The sequence below is a fragment of the Myotis lucifugus genome, unplaced genomic scaffold (genome assembly GCF_000147115.1).
Source record: "Myotis lucifugus unplaced genomic scaffold, Myoluc2.0 scaffold_182, whole genome shotgun sequence".
Taxonomy (NCBI): domain Eukaryota; kingdom Metazoa; phylum Chordata; class Mammalia; order Chiroptera; family Vespertilionidae; genus Myotis; species Myotis lucifugus.
Genome location: NW_005871230.1, coordinates 538414 through 555349, shown reverse-complemented (window position 1 = coordinate 555349; position 16936 = coordinate 538414). Strand labels below are relative to the sequence as shown.

The window sequence follows — 16936 nt, the reverse complement described above, 5'->3', positions numbered from 1 at the left end:
AATCCATCCTTAAGGAGCACTGTATGAGCCAGTGGCTTCACGTTTAAAATAGCATTGTGCACAATGTAGCTTTCGGTATTAGTTAGCTAGGGCTGCCGTGACAAAGTACACAGACGTGGTGGCTTCAACAGAAATGAATGTCTTCACTGTCTAGAGACTGGAAGTCTAAGAGCAAGGGGCTGGCAGGGTTGGTCTCTTCTGAGGCCTCTTCTTGGCTGGCAGATGGCCTTCCTTTTGTGAACATGTGCCCTAATCTCTTGCTATAAGAACAACAGTTATATTGAATTAAGGTCCACTCCTGCGACCTCATTTTACCTTAATTAGCTCTCTATGGACCCTGTCTCCAAACACAGTCACATTCTGAGGTACTGGGGGTTTAGGACTTCCACATATAAATTTTGGGGGCACATAATTCAGCCTATAACACTTCCTAACTGCATGACAGATCTAACGGAAAAAAAAAGAGAGAGATTATTTAAGAAAATGCTATCAATGCAATTATAACAAGAGGGTGTCTGTTAGGGATGAAAATTAGTCACATCTTCGACTATTTTAAAATCATTTGTGAATGTAAGTTGCTTGTAAGGAAAGATGTTATTGGCTACTATTTAAGAGAGCAAGGCCATGAAGAGAATCAGATGACATGTTGAAGTTCTTATCTGCAAACAAGTACCATAGTTTAAATGTTAAAAATTCTCCAAATTCAAAAAAATGAGAAAAGTAATCTAAAATTAATGGTTAATTACAGAAGATATGAGGTGTTTTTTTTATTAAGCTTCAAATGACTTATGAAGAACATGGCAAAAATAGTATTAGAACAGAGTAGACTCGAAAGTTAGCATAGCTTCCTGGCTTATAGAAAACAGAAAGGGTCACAGAACAAATAAAGGAGGCTCACTATGCTTTGGTCGCACTTTTGTAAGTACAGCATGGTGTTCAGCCTTTCAGTGTGTGCAGGATACAAAATAATCAGAAATAAGGAAACAGGTTTGTTCATGATGATCAATTAAGATGATTCATATGAAACTGACCTTTCAATAGATAAAATAAAATAAAACCAGAGGATTTAGCCCGTAGAAGAGGTAAAAGGAAAGTACCTAGAAGCCATTATGATGAAAGATTAGAAGATAGACTTTTGTCTTAAAATTATTACACAATTCTCATATAATGTCTTAACCTCACATCAATAATAATGTCGTCACCCTTCCTTACCCTATTAATTTTCTCTTTATATCATCAGCTTCTTAAAGCAAGTTCCTAAAATAGGTCGTGTGCTTTACCCAGGCCACGGGCTAAAACGAACTCTGAGCGTTCACTCTCCGCAAAAAGAGGCTGCCCCGACCCTGGCAAGTTCTAAGAACTTGACTCCATGACCCCCCCCCCACCACCACCACCACCACCACCCACACCCCCCCACTACCTATCTTTCGCGTAGCTTGGCCACCTACACCTACAAATTTAACACATTGCGTTTGCGTCATCGTCCTCCTCCGGTCTCTGGGAAGAGGAAAGGGTCCTTTTGGACTGCACATCCCGATCTGGATAAAGAGTAGCCTAGTCTTCTGGCTCCCGGGCCTGGGGCGGAAACTCCCCCTCCCAGCTCAGGGTGGAGCTGCGGGTGGAGGCCGAGTCACCTCAGGGGCCTAGGGTCCCCGCCAGATGTATACACTCCATATACAAACGAGTGACCTAAGGAGGCCCAGCAGCCAATCAGAGCGCAAGAACGCGCAGCCAGCATCTTTGTTTTCCGGAGCTGCCACAGCCACGCCGGGCCCAAAGGAGGGGCGCTACAGCCATTAGAGACCAAACTTGCAGACTGCGCGCCCCCCCTCGTCCGCAGACCTCTCCTGCAGGGAGGCGGCGCGTCCCCTTTTAGGAGGTGGGAGAGAGCCAGAGGCCGGCCAATCCCGGCGCCCTCCGCCGCTCCGCCCTCCCCGGTTCTGGTTAAGGCCTCGGTTCCCGGCGGGCAGCGGCGAGGAGCGCGCTCTCCTTGGGGCTGCGGGGAGAACGCCAAGGCCGCCCTGCACGGGCCATGGCCGCCGCCGCGCCGCCACCGCCCCCCGAGGGCTCGCCCTGGCCCCTGAGTCTCCTGCCCGCGCCCCTGGGGCTGCTGAGGCTGGACCCCACCGGCGGCGCGCTGCTGCTGCTCGGCCTGGCCGCGCTGCTCGGGTGGAGCTGGGTGAGGCGGTGCCGGCCACAGGGCATCCCTCCCGGGCCCACGCCCTGGCCGGTGGTGGGCAACTTCGGCTTCGTGCTGCTGCCGCCCTTCCTCCGCGGGAGGAGCTGGACCAAGTTCGGGAAGAATATCCCAGACTTAGACCCCTCCACGCCGGCCTCGCAGGTGCTGCTGACCAATCTGGCCCGAGTCTATGGCAACATCTATAGCTTCTTCGTGGGCCCCTACATGGTGGTCGTCCTCAATGACTTCCACAGCGTGCGCGAGGCGCTGGTGCAGCAGGCCGAGGCCTTCAGCGACCGTCCACATATGCCGCTGGTCTCCCAAGTGACCAAGGAGAAGGGTGAGCTGGGCCCGGGAGCCTCAGGTGTCCGGGGACTTGTGGCGGACCTGTGCCCCCGCCAGCCGCACGCACCCCGCCGGGCATTCCTGCATCCCAGTCGGGGGCGGGGTAGGGGGGGGGGCGAGGTAGGAGGGCGGCAGTGCCTCCCTTTTCCGTAGCCTTTAAGATGCCATTCAACTGTAGCTGATGGATTACTCGTTCATATTTCAAGATCAGGAGGAAGGGTAATGGGAGGGACAGGGGTGACAACAAAGTGTGAAGCCTGGCTGCATCTCTCCAGGGGAATTCTCTCCTTCCCAGAACCAAGCCTCACTCTTCAGGCCCTGTCCCGGGGGAAAAAACTTGGATCCTTTTCACCTTCTGAGTTTTTGCGTGCAAGAGTTTAAGAATAGAAAGTCCAGAAAAACCCTTTAGGAGCCTATTGGCAAACTTAATACACTGAATTTGTAGCCACTGTGATTCCTGCCTATTGGAGTCTAACTTGGGCAATTTTTCCAGGTTAGGAAACGAAACACATTGTTTCAATAAAATATCACATTTACTTTTCCTCTAACTCCACCCATCCACCTATTTATTTATTTATTTCCCTGTTTATTTATTGCCCTTCATCAGTCTTCCCCTCCCTTTGTCCTATTGGCTAACATAGTTCCCAGACTTTTTTTTTTCTCTGAGTCACTCCTTTGTAGATATTAAATGTTTCCTCAGGGAGGCTTTTTTTCCTCACTGCTTCTCCAAAAATTAAGCTTCCTTTTTAGAACAATTTCATTGTACAAGTATTTTTCCTTTACTGCACTTACCAAAACTGAGGCTCCATAATTTTGTGACTTGGGGCCAGGATGTGAGTCTCACCACTAGACTGACATCCAGGAGGACAGGGTAAGTCCTATGTGCCTGGCACACAGTAAATGTTCAGTAAGTATTTATTAAGGAAGTGAACTGCTACTTACTGTCTCTGGAATTTGGCATAAAGAGACCTAGGTATTTTAGAATCTGAGGAAGCCAGACTTTTGCATCAGGATTCTAAATGAATAGTAGTAATCCTATATAACAAAAGGCTAATATGCAAATAGACCAAACAGCTGAATGACCGGTCAGTATGACATGCACTGACCACCAGGGGGCAGATACTCAGCACAGAGCTGGGCTCACGGCCGGCGAGCACAGTGGCAGTGGTGGGAGCCTCTTCTGCCTCCATGGCAGTGCTAAGGATGTCCAGGAGCAGGCCTAAGCCATCAGTCGGACATCCCCCGAGGGCTCCCGGACTGCGAGAGGGCACAGGCTGGGCTGAGGGACCCCTTCTCCGCCCCCCGTGCATTAATTTCGTGCACCAAGCCTCTAGTGGTGATCGTAATATTCTAAATGTCTCATTGAAAAACTGAAGTCACAGTTCAAACCTCACCCTCTCCATGCCTTCACACAGGCTATTGCTTCTACCTGGAATTCTCTTCCAATCTCATGGCTGCCTGCTTTTAGTTTTTTTAGATTGTGATGAAATACACATTATATAAAATTTGCCAACTCAATAATTTTAAATCTTACAGTTCATTGGCATTAGGTTATTCACATTGTTGTGAAAACCATCACCATCATCTCCAAAACTCTCTTTGGCTTGCCAAACTGAAGTCTTATGAGCATTAAACAAATATTAACCCCAGTTCTCTTTTTCCAGTCCCTGGCAACCACTTTTTTTTGGGGGGGGTCTCTATGAATTTAGTAATCATACAGTATTTGTCCTTTTGTGACTGAAATATTTGACTTAGCATAATGCTTCAAGGTTCATCCATGTTGTAGCATGTGTGAGAACTGCCTTCCTTTTTAAGACTAACTAATATTCCATTGTATGTATGTATTACATTCTGTTTACCCATTCGTTCCCTGACAGTTGGGTGCTTCCTCCTTTTGGCTCCTGTGAAAAAAATGCTGCTATGAACATGGTACATATACAAATATCTGTTAAGAAAAAACCCAAACAAAACTGATAAAAGATGTTGGCCAAGGTTAATTTTTCTTTAATACAGTTCCAATAAATCAAAGCATAATAGCCCAACAACCCAATATGAATAGTTAAAAAGATGATAAATATTCACATAAAGTTAAAAGATGATGATATAACCTTGGTTAGTGCAAATAAAATCCATAATTGAGATTTCGTTTTCTAGCAGTCAGATTTTCAAATATATTTGATACCAGTTATTAAAGGAATGGGGAAACAGGCACTTATATGTCCAGAGTAATATAATCTTGAAAGAGGGCAATCTAGTTTTTATTTTTATTATTTTTCCTCCAGAGAAACAAACTAATTATATAATGAATTAGTCTGCACACACACACACACACACACACACACACAGATTTATTTCATGTAATCAGCTTACATGCTTGGTGTTGATGTAAGAAGGTTTAAACCTGTAGAAAATTATTATGAAAGTTTATTAGCGTTTATTGGCAACAACTGACGACATGCCAGGAAGTAACATTTCAAAATGCTATTAAGAGGGCAATCTAATTTTGTTTATTTTTGTTTTTTTAATATATTTTTATTGATTTCAGAGAGGAAGGGAGAGGGAGAGAGATAGAAACAACAATGATGAGAGAGAATCATAGATCAGTTCCCTCCTGCACACCCCCTACTAGGGATCGAACCAAGATCTCCTGGTTCAACCACGGAGCCACACCGGTCAGGTGGCAATCTAGTTTATAAACTTAAAAATGCACATACGCTAAGTAATTTCAATGCAATCAAAAGAATATTTCGTGACCTAAAAATTATATAAAATTCCAATTTTAATGTTTATTGGAATACAATCATGTTCACTTACCAACCATTTGTCTGTGACTGCTTTTGCATTATAATTGCAGAGTATTTCTCTCAGAGACTATATGGCCCATAAACCTAAAATATCAGTTAGTCTTCTTCAGGAATTTCGCCTGACCCCTGCTCTAGAACAGTACTGTATAGTAAAAATTTCTGCAATGATAGAAATGTTATCTATGCTGTCCACTAGCTAAATGTAGATAGTAAGATTGAGAAAGTGAATGCAGCTTATGGCTATTAGCAGACAGGGTAGCTCTAGAAAACAAGAGGCTAATTTTAAACTAAACATATACTCTTACATGTATGGAGTAATATGTCCATGAATTTTTTTGTACCCTGCCTTTGTCACTCTTTAGCTGTGTGAACTTAGACAAGTAGAAAATAGGCAAATACCAAAATTTCATTGAAAGAACATCGAATGAATTTTGTACCATCCATGTAATGGCCTTACTGGAAGATATCCAAGAAAGTAAGTAAAATAAGAACAATGGATAATCTTTTTTTTTTAAAATAACACATTTTTCAGTGTGCCACTGTGTAACTAGTGGCCTTAAAACTTAGTTCAAACAAGTCCTAAAGTGCTGTGGGTGGCTGGGCTCAGCTTGTGCTTTCGTTCCACAGCCATCTGGGGCTTCCCTCTGCGGGGCCGTTGGCGCTGGTGTCACCCAGGAGCTCAGCTGGGGCTGTTGTGAAGCACCTTGGTTCTTTTAATGTGGCCTTTTCATATGGGTTGGGATTCTCGCAGCTGGGTTTCAAGTGGATGAAAACAGATATTAAAAGTCACTTCTGTAGTCTATAGGTTAAAAGCTCTTCCGGATGCAGGTAGAGGGGAGAGAGATTCCACTGCCCATGAGAAGAGTGGACAGGAGATAAGAGTTTGTGGCCATCTTTAATTCCCAAGCACCTGTCATTGCTGATTATATATTTATAGAAAATCCTTACTGTACACAAGAAATGGTTGATAGTGTTTGCCTTTATATAAGGGAATAGAGTTTGGGGGGAACTTGCCTCTTTGCTTGAGTTCTTTGAATTTTACTATGTATTACCTATTGAAAAACTCCCCTTTTAAGCCTTCTTTCACCAGTGGCACTGCAAAAACCACCACTGGTTAACAGTTTTTCATTTTTAAATAGCTTAAAGTATAGAAATGAGCTGGTGCAGGATGTCAAATCTGTTAAAAAAAAACAACACCACAAATCTAGATGGTGGACTGCCTAGAGCAGTGATGGCGAACCTTTTGAGCTCGGCGTGTCAGCATTTTGAAAAACGCTAACTTAACTCTGGTGCCGTGTCACATATAGAAATTTTTTGATATTTGCAACCATAGTAAAACAAAGATTTATATTTTTGATATTTATTTTATATATTTAAATGCCATTTAACAAAGAAAAATCAACCAAAAAAATGAGTTCACGTGTCACCTCTGACACGCATGTCATAGGTTCGCCATCACTGGCCTAGAGATTCTGAGACCGCAGTAAAATGCTCAAAATCTCTGGGTTTGGATTTAGAAGTGGGTTCAAATCCTGCCTTTGTCACTCTTTAGCTGCATGAACTTAGGCAAGCTTCTTAAATTTTTATGTAAACCAGGAATAATGGTATTTCACCCTCAAAATTGTAATTATAATGCATTATCAGCCACTTTCTGATTGTGTGGTGTCAAAATATATGCCCTCAATCATTATGTCTCCTCTGCTCAAAACTGCAAAAGGTCTTTATTATCAGCTCAAATCCAGACTATCTTGGTGATTAGTCTTATAGCTGTACCAAACTTGTCACAGATCTTAGAGTCTCAGCAGACATTCTTGTTTCGTAGCCTCATTCTTTACCATCCCTGGAGCATACCACACCCACTCCCAAGTAACCTAATGTGAATAGAGTGCTTGGTGCATCTGCACGCACAGCCAGGCCCACCGTGCCGCCAAACCCCTTGTCCAGTCTCCTTCATCAGACCAGGATCCTTGGCCTAGTGATTTCTTTTAACCGTCTTTGTTTCCCCACCCTTGGACAGTATCTTTCATGAAATGGGCATTTGATGACTGAAATTGTGTTTCCAATGTGTCTTTTTGCTGATGAGCCACTAAGCAGACCCTCAATAAATAATTACTCAGTTGAAAAAATATATATTTGTTCAAGTCACTGCTTTTAATTCTTTAGGTATATACCCAAAAGTGGAATTGCCTGATCATAGTTTAAATCTGTTCAATTTTTTGAGTAGGTGCCATAATGGCTTTCCATAGTGGTTGCACCATTTTACATTCCCATCAGCAATGACAGGTTCAATTTCTCCACATCCTCAACAACACTTGTTATTTTGTTTTTCCATACCTGCTGAAATGTCACCTCTTTGAGAAACTGGTCCCTGAGATACTTCTCTACTGCCAGGTAGAGGTGCTCTATTCTTTTCTCCATGATGGTATGTATCACTTTCATTCTAACCCCTACCCCACCCCCTACCAGTCACTTGACCTCTCATCAGTTCCTACTGCATATGTGTGTTCTACATCCACCCACTGCTTTCCATCTTCATTGTTAGCATCCTCATCCAAACTGCCATCATTTCTTCTCTGATACTCAGAAGCCCCATAACTAGCCTGTTTGCTTCTGCAGCACTCTTTTATCTCTATATCAGCCAAAGGGATTTCTTGTTAAAAATCATGTATTTAACCATGTCACTTCCCAGCTGAAACCAATTGCCTCCAGCTCCATACTTGACCTACTGTGCCCTGAAGAATCTGGCCCCTGCCTGCCTTTCTGATTTTATCTCTTCCCACTCTCCTTTTATTTGTACATTTCAACCTGCTCTAAGCACACCAAGCTGATTCCTGCCAAGGTTGTGACTGCCTCAGGCCACTGGGTTTGCTTTGGGCCCAGAATAACTTTGCACTTGACTGACTCCTTGTCATCTCTCAGACCAAATGTTGCCTTTTAGTCCTATTTTAGACACTATCCAGTGCCACAACTTATTTTATCATATGCTTACTTCATTTGATAAACACTTTGAAATTATTTAGCCTATCACCAAGTCTATCTACTACTGGAATGTGAGCTCTGTGAGGGCAAAGATTTTGTTCATCTTCGTAACCACTGTGTCCCCACTAATTGGCACAGAGGAGGTAATAAAGAAATGAATGCATGCATACAAGCATTTGTTGATGCACTTACCACATCATAGTTTTTGTGTTTCATGTCTGTCTTTTCCTCTAGATTTTTAAAGGTAGGAATTAGATTTTCTTCTTTGAGGTCCTTTTTGGTGGATATACAGTTTGGTCAAGAATTTATAATGAGTCAGTTTCTAAGTATTAGTTGGACCACAGATTATTATGAGCTCCCTCTTTACTTGAAGCACTGCGATCCTCGGGAAACTTGGTGCTTCAGCATCTCAACTAAAGCACCCGTTCCTCTAAGACAGGGTGGGGAACATCCAGCCAGAGGGCTGTGTAAGGCCCTGGAAATCATTTGTTCTGACCCTGCCCAGGCATTAGGGGTGAGTTAATTAAAGGTTTGACCAAATGTAGCAGGCTAATTTTTAAGTTGATAATTTTATATGGCCTGTGAATGATGTTATAAATATCCAAATGGCCCTTGGCAGAAAAAAGCTTCCCCACCCCTGCTCTAAGAGACAGGATGTGTTAGGCAATGCTGCTCTTATTCTGGTGGATGTGAAAGAATTGAGAAGAATTTCTGTAGCTGGTGAAGGTGATTGACTATAAAAAGTAGAAGAACCATATGTTGCAAAGAAAATGCGTGTGGACTTAACTTGGAATAGAGAATAGATCATCTGGATAGGAAAATTTAGACAGTTGAGGAGGTTTTTTTTATTGGAACTTTTTCAAGAGTGTAGAATTAAAGGAGAGAATGTGAGTTTATTTCAAGATGTTTATCAAAGAATGAAAGAGCAGATGAGTTCTGAGTAGACTTCACAGGTCAAGAAATGGACAGCATGACCAACATGAAAAAGCGAGGCCACTGAAGCTAAAAGGCTGAGCGGCTCAGCTGAGCAAGACTTGAGGAGCGCCCAAGCTAACTTTGGCTAAAGGTTTCCAATGGCAAAATTGTGATATGTGAAACTGTTCAGATACAACATGTGCAGACTTTTAGGGGAAAGAAATGATATTATGAATTAGGGGCCAATAAATTATTAAATATTTATCACAAGATATTTAAAAATACTTTTGCTGCTAAAGACTAGCAGACAGGGAATGTTTCATAAACTGTGATATGCATAGAGAGGCTGGAAATAGTTAACACATTGCCAAAACAATCTAGAATGTGGGAAGGTTTCTTATTATATTTGAGTTTTTCAAAATATCATACTTAGATTGGTGCTCTTTTTAAGCCCATAAGCTAGACAGGCCATTAGATGTACTACATCAGCTATACCCATCACACTCATTAATTCATATGATTTTTTTCCTGAGCAGGAACAGAAAATAAAATTACAAACTCAGAAGCAAGGCTACCAAAGAAGTGATTTACTCTAAGTGTGGCCCATTTCTTCTAAAAGGTTTTTGCACTCTATTTTTATTATAAATTATTTCAAATGGAAGATTCAGAGAGCAATATAAACTCATTTATCCACCACTCAGATTTGCTTCAGATTCATAAACAGTACATAACTTTATTTGGTATGTATTTTTAAAACTTATGTATCATATATTTAAAGTATTTTACTTCTAGCTTTTGTTATTTATTTATTTCCCTGTTGATAGAAATTAGATCATTTCTAATTTTGAGACACTGTTAGAGACTTGGAGCAAGAATCTAGGCCCGTGGTCGGCAAACTGCGGCTCGCGAGCCACATACGGCTTTTTGGCCCCTTAAGTGTGGCTCTTCCACAAAATACCACGTGCGGGTGCACATACAGTGTGATTGAAACTTCGTGGCCCATGCACAGAAGTTGGTTTTCGGCCTGGGCGAGTCTATATTGAAGAAGTACTGTTGATATTTGGCTCTATTGACTAATGAGTTTGCCGACCAAATATCAACAGTACAATGATTGAAATTTCTTTTGAGCGCCAAATTTTTTAAACTTAAACTATATAGGTAGGTACATTGTTATTAACTTAATTAGGGTACTCCTAAGGCTTAGGAAGAGCCACACTCAAGGGGCCAAAAAGCCGCATGTGTCTCTAGGCAAATACCAAAGCCATATAAATGGAAGACAAAGAAAATTATGAAGAAGTTTTAAAGTACAGGATAGATTGTCAGTATTGGCTACCTTGAAGGGAAAGAAGATGCAGAATGAAGAACTGAAGATAGAAATGAAAGTTCATCTGTGGGGAATTTGAAAACGAGTGAGAAAAACAAGATAACTTGAATCTTATCGTAAATGCAGTAGAATAGTTATTTAAAATAGTTATGTAAGAGAGCATGAATTCCTACTAAGAGGAACACTTCTATGACCCTGTGGACTTCTATAATCAGTGGACAGTAGATAAGTGGATAAAAAAGCTGTGGTACATTTACACAATGGAATACTTCTCAGCTGTAAAAAAAGAAGGAAATCTTATCCTTTGTCAGCATGGATGGACCTGGAGAGCATTATGCTAAGTGAAATAAGCCAGTTAAGGATAAGTACCACATGATTTCACTCATCTATGGAATCTAATGAACAAAATGAACTAACAAGCAAAGTAGTGACAGACTCATAGACAGAGAGCAGGCTGACACCTGTCGGAGGGGGGCTGGATAGGAAGGTGGTGGAGGGATTGAGCAAAAAAGAAAAAAAGGAGAAAGTACTCATGGACATGGACAATTAGTATGGTGATTGTTGCAGGGAGGTGGAGGAAGGTATAGAGGGGATACTAGGAAATGGTGATGGACGGAAACTTAACTTGGGTGGTGAACACACAATATAGTATACAGTGTTGTGGAATTGTGCACCTGAAGTCCGTATAATTTTGTTAATCAGTGTCACCCCAATAAATTAAATAAAAGGGGAAAATTTTTTAAAAATCTGTTCTCCTGCAAAGTAGTTAAGTGTGATACAGTATTCCTTTGTGAAGATGTTTTATAGTCAGTTTAGCCTGACCTTTATTTGGTTTGAGGTGGATTTTTGTTTCAACTATAGAATCTATTCCTTTGACAAGAGCACCCCCTTTGTCTGAGGAACCCTGTCCCTACCATTCTTTCGTAGACATTAACTGTGGCTGGGCCAAATGATGCCATATCTTTATAAGAACTCTCTTCCCTGGTCACAATGACTAGTTGAGGGATAGACCCCTGATCAAAGGTGGACTGATCAGAATATCTCACTTCTTGGTAACACTGGTTACTTTGTGGGCTGGGCACAGAACTCAAGAATTCACAACCAGGGATCTATCCTCACATGGTTTGGGGGTAAGAATTTATACTTGTGGCATAGTTTGGAAACCTCAAGCCACAAAATGAACTTAAGGTGTCCCAAATTGGTTATCACTATGGCACACTTGATTGAAACGTTTAAACTCTCTCCCAGCATTTTTGAGGTTGGACTTGGAGAATAGAGGGCTTTTCTCTCTGGTGGTGAAAATGGGAGAATAGACATCTTAAGATAGCTAATATTCGTGTAAAAGCTGGTCTGCAGTAGGAAAGAAGTCAGTCAGACAGAAGGAAGTGAAAACTGGGTGCAGTAAGAAAAAGTCATGTGACATTTAGTGTTTCATGAGGTGGTGACACTCGGCCCTTCCTGTTTTTTGGTTCCACATCCTAATTGACCTTTTTGCCAAACTAGCTTGAGGGTATTTTTTTTTGTCATTCCCAACCAATAGATTCATGACCACTATTGCTTTTTGTGGATAATAATGGAGATGATAGGATATGCCAGAATCTCTTCCAAATACTTCTAAGACCCTAAGTCATTCTGGATCCACATCATGGGTATTTTGTAAAGTTTGGAACCCCAAGGCCATTAATTCTGTCAATGTCTCTCATCCCTGGCATTTTTGGGCACTGTCACTTTGGTCACTTCTGTCTTGCACCTCATTCCTGTTAGCTCACCATCAAAAACTCTTCTTGAAACACTTCTTTGACACTGCTAAAGTTATTTATTTTTCTAAGAGGTGCCTTCATGCACATCCTTATTAACACATGAAATATCAGCTCAGATGAGCTTTCTTCTGAGAAGCACTGCCTTCTCTTAGCTGATATGGTGTTCCATCCTCTGTCTACATTACAACCTCGATATACCTAAAATATACAACATTCAGTACAAGATGCAACTTCAATACAATCCAACATATAACAGTGTATTAGGATTGTTGGTTTACCCAGTTCCTCACAGGACTGTAAGCATCTTGAGAACAAGGACTGTATCTTCTAAATCTTTGTTCTCTTAGTAGCAAGCATGCAGGGCCTCATTTATTCAGGAGATTCTAACTAAATACTGGGAAAACTGATAGAAAAGGGGTATTTTGCTGGATAAAGTATTTCTGAAATACAGGTGTGTAATTTAAAAGATGGTGAGTACAGACTGAGGACCTAACAAAGGAAGAATAAAATTCCTTGAGTAAGAGAACAAAGCAGACATCTCATATGTAATATCTTAAATGATGAGATGGTAGTTAGAATTAGTATCAAATCCTGAAGTGGAGTGAGACCATATTTTTGCAAGAAAAGGAAAGGAGGCCCAACAATGCTTAGTAAATGCTGACTGCAGCAAAAGACTTGGCCCTGGTTAAAGACAGGAAGAGTGACTAAGCTGGGTTTGTCTAGGAAGTAGTTTATGGAACTTTACTAAACAAAGGCAGAGTTCTGTTTTGGGGAATAATTGAAACATTTCCATTCCTCTTGGTCCTGACAATCACATACCAAACCAGAAGGACTTTTAACAGAAGCTTATACTCCACCTATGATGAAATGTATTTACAGTCCTGCACCACAACATCTGAAGACAAACAGTGGACACAAGATTAGCAAATGAGTTCATAAAGCAAGGGATGACAACCTTTATGCGACTACAGAGAAGAGTACTGTGAGACAGTTTACTCTGTATAACTTCCAAAAGGCTCAAGAACTGGAGGTACAGGGGTGAGACAGTGGGTTAAAAAGAGCGATCGCTTGAAATGCCTATAAGGGTAATTGTTAGCCAGTTCCTCATCACCACCCCCACCCCTGCAGAAAACAGATAACATGTTCTGGAGAACATTGGGTTTTACTGAGCTCGTGGTCAGTCAGGAATGCAGCGCTGGGGAAGCAAGGGCAGAGAGATATGGCCTTGTACTACACAGGATGAACAGTTACCTCTAGATCAGCAGTTCTCAACCTGTGGGTCGTGACCCCTTTGGGGGTCGAACAACCCTTTCACAGGGGTCGCCTAAGACCATCGGAAAACACATATATAATTACATATTGTTTTTGTGATTAATCACTATGCTTTAATTATGTTCAATTTGTAACAATGAAAATACATCCTGCCTATAAGATATTTACATTACGATGCATAACAGTAGCAAAATTACAGTTATGAAGCAGCAACAAAAATAATTTTATGGTTGGGGGTCACCACAACATGAGGAACTGTATTAAAGGGTCACGGCATTAGGAAGGTTGAGAACCACTGCTCTAGATAAAGAGAAAACTCTTAAAGAGCTTAACTCTGAGTGTATTGGACAAAGAACACTCCACAAACCTGGCTACCAGCAAAACAAGGACAATTGCCTGTCTTGGCCTGGACCCTGGCAGAGAAAATTCCGCCTCCACCACTAATCTCTGTCGCGACTATTCTGCCATTTAGTGCAAAAGCAGCTGCAGATTGTGTAAATGAATTACAGTGACTCAATAACTGGCTGTGTTCTAGTTAAACTTTATTTATAAACCCTGAAATTTCAATTTCATATACTTTTCACAAAGGATCTAAATAGATACTTCACCAAAGTGGAGATATAGATGGTCAATACCACAAAATATTATTTGAATTTTTTCAACCATGTAAAAATGTAAAAGCTAGTCTTAGCTCTCTTGTAATACAAAAAGGGTAGCAGGCTGGATCTGGCCTTTGGTCTGTAGTTTGCTGACCATTAAACTAGACATTAAGTGAGCTTTTTAGAAACTGGAGGTTGATCACTCACCCTGTTTCCTCTCAACACAAAAGAAGGCAAGAAAGGAAGAGGGGAAAGAGAATAGACATAGTAGGACAAGTAGAAAGTGCAAAATGTTAGAAATAGTACTTAAATGTAAGCAGACTAAGTTTACAGGCTAAATGATGGCCAGAATGTATTTTTAAAAAAAATCCAAATATATGTTTTTTAAAAGAGTTATATCCTCTCCCCAAAAAAGAAATATACCCCAAACATAAGAGTTCATTTCAAATTCAAAGTAAAAGAAAAGATTATAGTAAGAAAATGCCTGAAAAAAGGAAAGCTGATGTATTTTTGACAAAAATATACCTTGTCAGACTTAATTATTAAGAATAAGGAAGGCAGAGGACCAACATGGGGGCATGTAGTACCTGAGTGAGGGTGAGAGTGTGTGTGAGAGCATGTGAGAGATGGTGTGGGTCTGAGTGTGGAGGGAGAGATGGTGTGGGTGTGAGTGCGGAGGGCGAGATGGTGTGGGTGTGAGTGTGGAGGGAGAGATGGTGTGGGTGTGAGTGTGGAGGGAGAGATGGTGTGGGTGTGAGTGTGGAGGGAGAGATGGTGTGGGTGTGAGTGTGGAGGGAGAGATGGTATGGGTGTGAGTGTGGAGGGAGAGATGGTGTGGGTGTGAGTGTGGAGGGAGAGATGGTGTGGGTGTGAGTGTGGAGGGAGAGATGGTGTGGGTGTGAGTGTGGAGGGAGAGATGGTGTGGGTGTGAGTGTGGAGGGAGAGATGGTGTGGGTGTGAGTGTGGAGGGCATCTTTCAGTCAGTGTGGGACCTCCGGGTGGTTCGGGCACTCCTGGTGGAGGAGCCGCTAGGCCTCATGCGGATTGGTCGGGCGCTTTTCTCCCATTGAGAGTGGAGTGCTTGACATTTTGGAGGATCCTCAGGGTTCTCCTTGGAAGGAGGCGGTGGGGAACAGCCGAGGCCCAGCACCCTGATGCTAGTCAGGCATGCAGGGCCCCAGTGCTGAGACCGGACACCCCCAGCACGGGCCTGACGCCATGACCTGGCGAGCCTGAACCAGTGCCCTGGACAATCGCCCTGCCACGTTGACAGGGCCTGCCTGGCCTGCCTTCCCTGTCATCTTGACTTAGCGCACCTGGCCCTGCCATCGTGACCCATCACCCCACCCCCGACCCCCAGACAGATGGGCCTGCAATCGCAACCTGGCTGCCTGACCAGGTGCCCTGGACTACATAAAAATAAAAAGCTTCTGCACAGCCACAGAAACCATCAACAAAATTAAAAGGGAGCCCACCTAATGGGAGAATGTATTTGGCAATGATACATCTGATAAGGGGTTCATTTCCAAAAAATGTAAGGAACTCATACAATTTTACAAAAGGAAGTCAAATAATCCAATTAAAAAATGGGCAAAGGACCTAAATAGACACTTCTCCAAAGTGGACATACAGATAGTTAAGAGATATGAAAAAATGCTCAAAGTCACTAATCATCAGAGAGATGCAAATTAAAACAACGAGGTATCATCTCACACCTGTCAGAATGGCTATCATGAACAAATCAGTAAATGAGGTGAGGATGTGGAGAAAAGGGAACCCTAGTACACTGCTGGAGGGAATGCAGACCGGTGCAGCCACTAAGGAAAACAGTATGAAGTTACCTCAAAAAATTAAAAATGGAATTGATATTTGACCCAGTGACCCCACTTCTAGGAATATATTCTAAGAAACCCAAAACATCAATCAGAAAGAATATATGCAACCCTATGTTCATAGCAGTGCAATTTACAATAGCTAAGATCTGGAAATAGACCAAGTGCCCATCAGTAGATGAGTGGATAGAAAAGCTGTGGTACATTTATATCATGGAATACTATGCAGCTGTAAAAAAGATATCTTACCCTTTGAGACAGAATGGAGGTACCTGTCTCATGCTAAGTGAAATAAGCCAGTCAGAGAAAGACATGTATCACATGATCTCACGGATATGGAATCTAATGAACAAAATAAACTGTTGAACAAAATAGATCCCAGAGACATAGAAGCATGGGACAGACTGTCAAATCTCAGAGGGAAGGTGGGGTGGATGGGTGGGTGGGAAGAGATTAACCAGGGAACTTATATGCATATATGCATAGCCCATGAACACAGACAATAGTTTGGTGGAGATATGGGGGAGGGGGGCAGACCTCTCCAAAAGGAGAAATGGGAATATCTGTAATATTTTCAATATTAAAGATAAAGTAAGAAAAAAACAATAAGGAAGGCATTGCATGATGATAAAATGAGTTTTGTTGTTTTTTTAAAATATATTTTATTGATTTTTTTTTACAGAGAGGAAGGGAGAGGGATAGAGAGTTAGAAACATCGATGAGAGAGAAACATCGATCAGCTGCCTCCTGCACACTCCCTAACTGGGGATGTGCCCACAACCAAGGTACATGCCCTTGACCAGAATCGAACCTGGGACCCTTCAGTCCACAGGCCAATGCTCTATCCACTGAGCCAAACAGGTTAGGGCATGAGTTGTTTTTTTTAATATATATATATATATATATATATATATATATATATATTTG

At 41.9% G+C, this 16936-nt stretch overlaps 1 protein-coding gene across 1 annotated transcript in view; it reads left to right on the top strand.

Annotated features, from left to right (window-relative positions):
• The first annotated feature begins 1968 nt into the window (after positions 1 to 1968).
• The window catches only part of LOC102440622 (cytochrome P450 2U1), a 26590-nt gene continuing 11622 nt past the window's right edge, over positions 1969 to 16936 (top strand). Inside the window, exon 1 of the mRNA XM_006096588.3 lies at positions 1969 to 2519. Within this exon, the coding sequence (XP_006096650.1) occupies positions 2033 to 2519 (487 nt within the window). The 5' untranslated portion in view covers positions 1969 to 2032. The remainder of the gene's footprint in view (positions 2520 to 16936) is intronic.